Source organism: Corylus avellana, chromosome ca4 (assembly GCF_901000735.1).
Source record: "Corylus avellana chromosome ca4, CavTom2PMs-1.0".
NCBI classification, from domain to species: Eukaryota; Viridiplantae; Streptophyta; class Magnoliopsida; order Fagales; family Betulaceae; genus Corylus; species Corylus avellana.
In genome coordinates this window covers 33,129,774-33,131,854 of record NC_081544.1, presented here as the reverse complement: position 1 = coordinate 33,131,854, position 2,081 = coordinate 33,129,774, and the positions used below count along the sequence as shown (strand labels likewise).

At 46.5% G+C, this 2,081-nt stretch overlaps 1 protein-coding gene across 1 annotated transcript; it reads left to right on the top strand.

Moving 5' to 3' along the window:
• Positions 1-387: 387 nt before the first annotated feature.
• Positions 388-2,072, top strand: LOC132178445 (glycosyltransferase family 92 protein RCOM_0530710-like; the record flags this gene model as incomplete). The annotated part of the gene is made up of 1 exon (XM_059590884.1): positions 388-2,072. A coding segment is annotated over exon 1 (1,155 nt), but the record flags the coding sequence as incomplete, so codon positions are not given.
• Positions 2,073-2,081: the final 9 nt, after the last annotated feature.

The following is a 2,081-nucleotide window of genomic DNA, read 5'->3' as shown; positions in this document are numbered from 1 at the left end:
ATAAATACGTGGAAATGTGTTTGTCATTAGACGACTTCTATGCGATGAAACGTGTCTCGAAACAATGGGAATTGGCCAAAAGCTTTTCTTATTTGGTGAAAAGCCACAGTAAAATTTCAAAAGCACCTAACCTTGCAACCATTGTAATTTGGCCGAACAATTTAGTATATTTGTTAATGTAACATAAAAGTAAAACAATTTGTGTGCTTCAAAGGGTGTTCTATGTTAGGGTTAAAAAAAAAAAAAAAAAAAGGCAGAAAACTTCCTTAACAAACATAAGAAGACAGAATATAGACAGCCAGGCTCAAAAACATACTTTAATAATACATAAAAGAGTTTTAAAGCCCAATTAAAAAGCAATAAAAGCAAATAAATTAAAAGGAAAACAACATTATTCTATGAACACAAAGAAACCTCTCATTATGTTGTGGGAAGTGAGAGCCACGAAAAGAGGACAAACGAAATCCAGAGGGCCAATCATCCACAGAAAAAGACGTAAACTTGGTTTGTAAGCCTATAAAATGTGCAGAGAGCGTGAGCGTGACAATAAGTGTCCTCTTCACGCGCTTATTACTGCAACATAAAGAGAAATAGTAATGGGGGTAACGTCAAAGTACACCTCATTCTATTCTTCTATAGGCTGGGTTGGACTCATAGACTCATAGTGGAGCTTTTAACTAACAATCCTCTCAGCAGTCCCCCCCAGCAATCGCACCAATCAAACGCGTTACTCTTTCCGACACCACACCGAATAATCTCCCATCTCCACTCTACCAAGGTACCAAAAAAAAAGGAATAAAAATTCATTGTCGGCACCAGATCTGCACCACCCATTTCCACTCACCTTCTTCTTCTTCTTCCTCTTCCGACTATTGCGGTTGCTTTTTCACTTTTGGGTTGAAAAAGGAGAAGGAGAAATGGACCCGGAGCAACGCCGGAAGCGAAAGCGGATTGGGCGGTTGTACTCCCAGGGCCACTACCTGTCACTTAGATCTTTGATTGTTTGCTTCTCCTTCTTCATCTTCCTACTGTTCCTGTACGTCGAAAGGTTCTCGATTGGTTCGGTGTCGTTTCGGCCAGTTCTCAGAGCCTCCACCACCTTATCGCTTTTGTCCTCGTCCACGAGCAGTTCGATTCTTGATTCTATCAGCAAGAAATCACTGCCCCTGAGAGTTGACGATCGGGTTGTCTTCCCCGACCACGTGCTCCTCATGGTGTCTAGCAGAATCACTGATAGCCAAGACTTGCAGTGCGTGTACTATGAGTTCTCCAACAGTTCGAGCGAGATTCTCGGCGTTCAACCCGTGCTGGCCACCGACCAGTACGACGCGTTTCGGTCGATCGTGAGGTGCCCGCTCCCGCCGGAGAATCACTCCGCCGCCGGGATAGATCTACGGAGGCAGCAGAGCAGCGAGGTGGGGGAGTACGATTGGTCTGTGAGGGCTAATCAGACGGCGCATTGGTGGGAGAAGGTGGCCTACGAGGCGGTTTTGGATGCGAACACGGCGGTTGTGTTCGTTAAGGGGCTGAATCTTCGGCCCCATAAGATATCGGATCAGACCCAGCTGAGCTGCCATTTCGGATTTGGTAATTGGGGCAGAGACGAAGGGTTTGTGCTCACGACTGAGGCCGTTTCGGCCTCACAAGAAGTGGTTCGGTGCTTGTTGCCGCGGAGCATTAGGAGTAACCCTGAGAGGGCTCAGGGGATTAGGGTAACCGTTGGTCACGCTAATGCTGATTCCGATGCTGACGCTGACGCTACTGCCAGACCTCCTATGCCTTCTGTGGCTAAAATTTCTAGTTACAAATCTGAGGCGGAGAAGAGGAATCCGCACAAGCATGAGCTTTGTGTGTGTACCATGTTGTGGAACCAAGCACCGGCGCTTCGGGAGTGGATTATGTACCACGCCTGGCTGGGGGTTGAGCGCTGGTTTATCTATGACAATAATAGCGATGATGGTATTGAGGAGGCGATTCAAGAGCTCCAGTTGGGAAACTACAATGTTACTAGGCAGAGCTGGCCGTGGATTAAAACCCAGGAAGCGGGTTTTTCGCATTGTGCTTTGAGAGCAAAATATGAA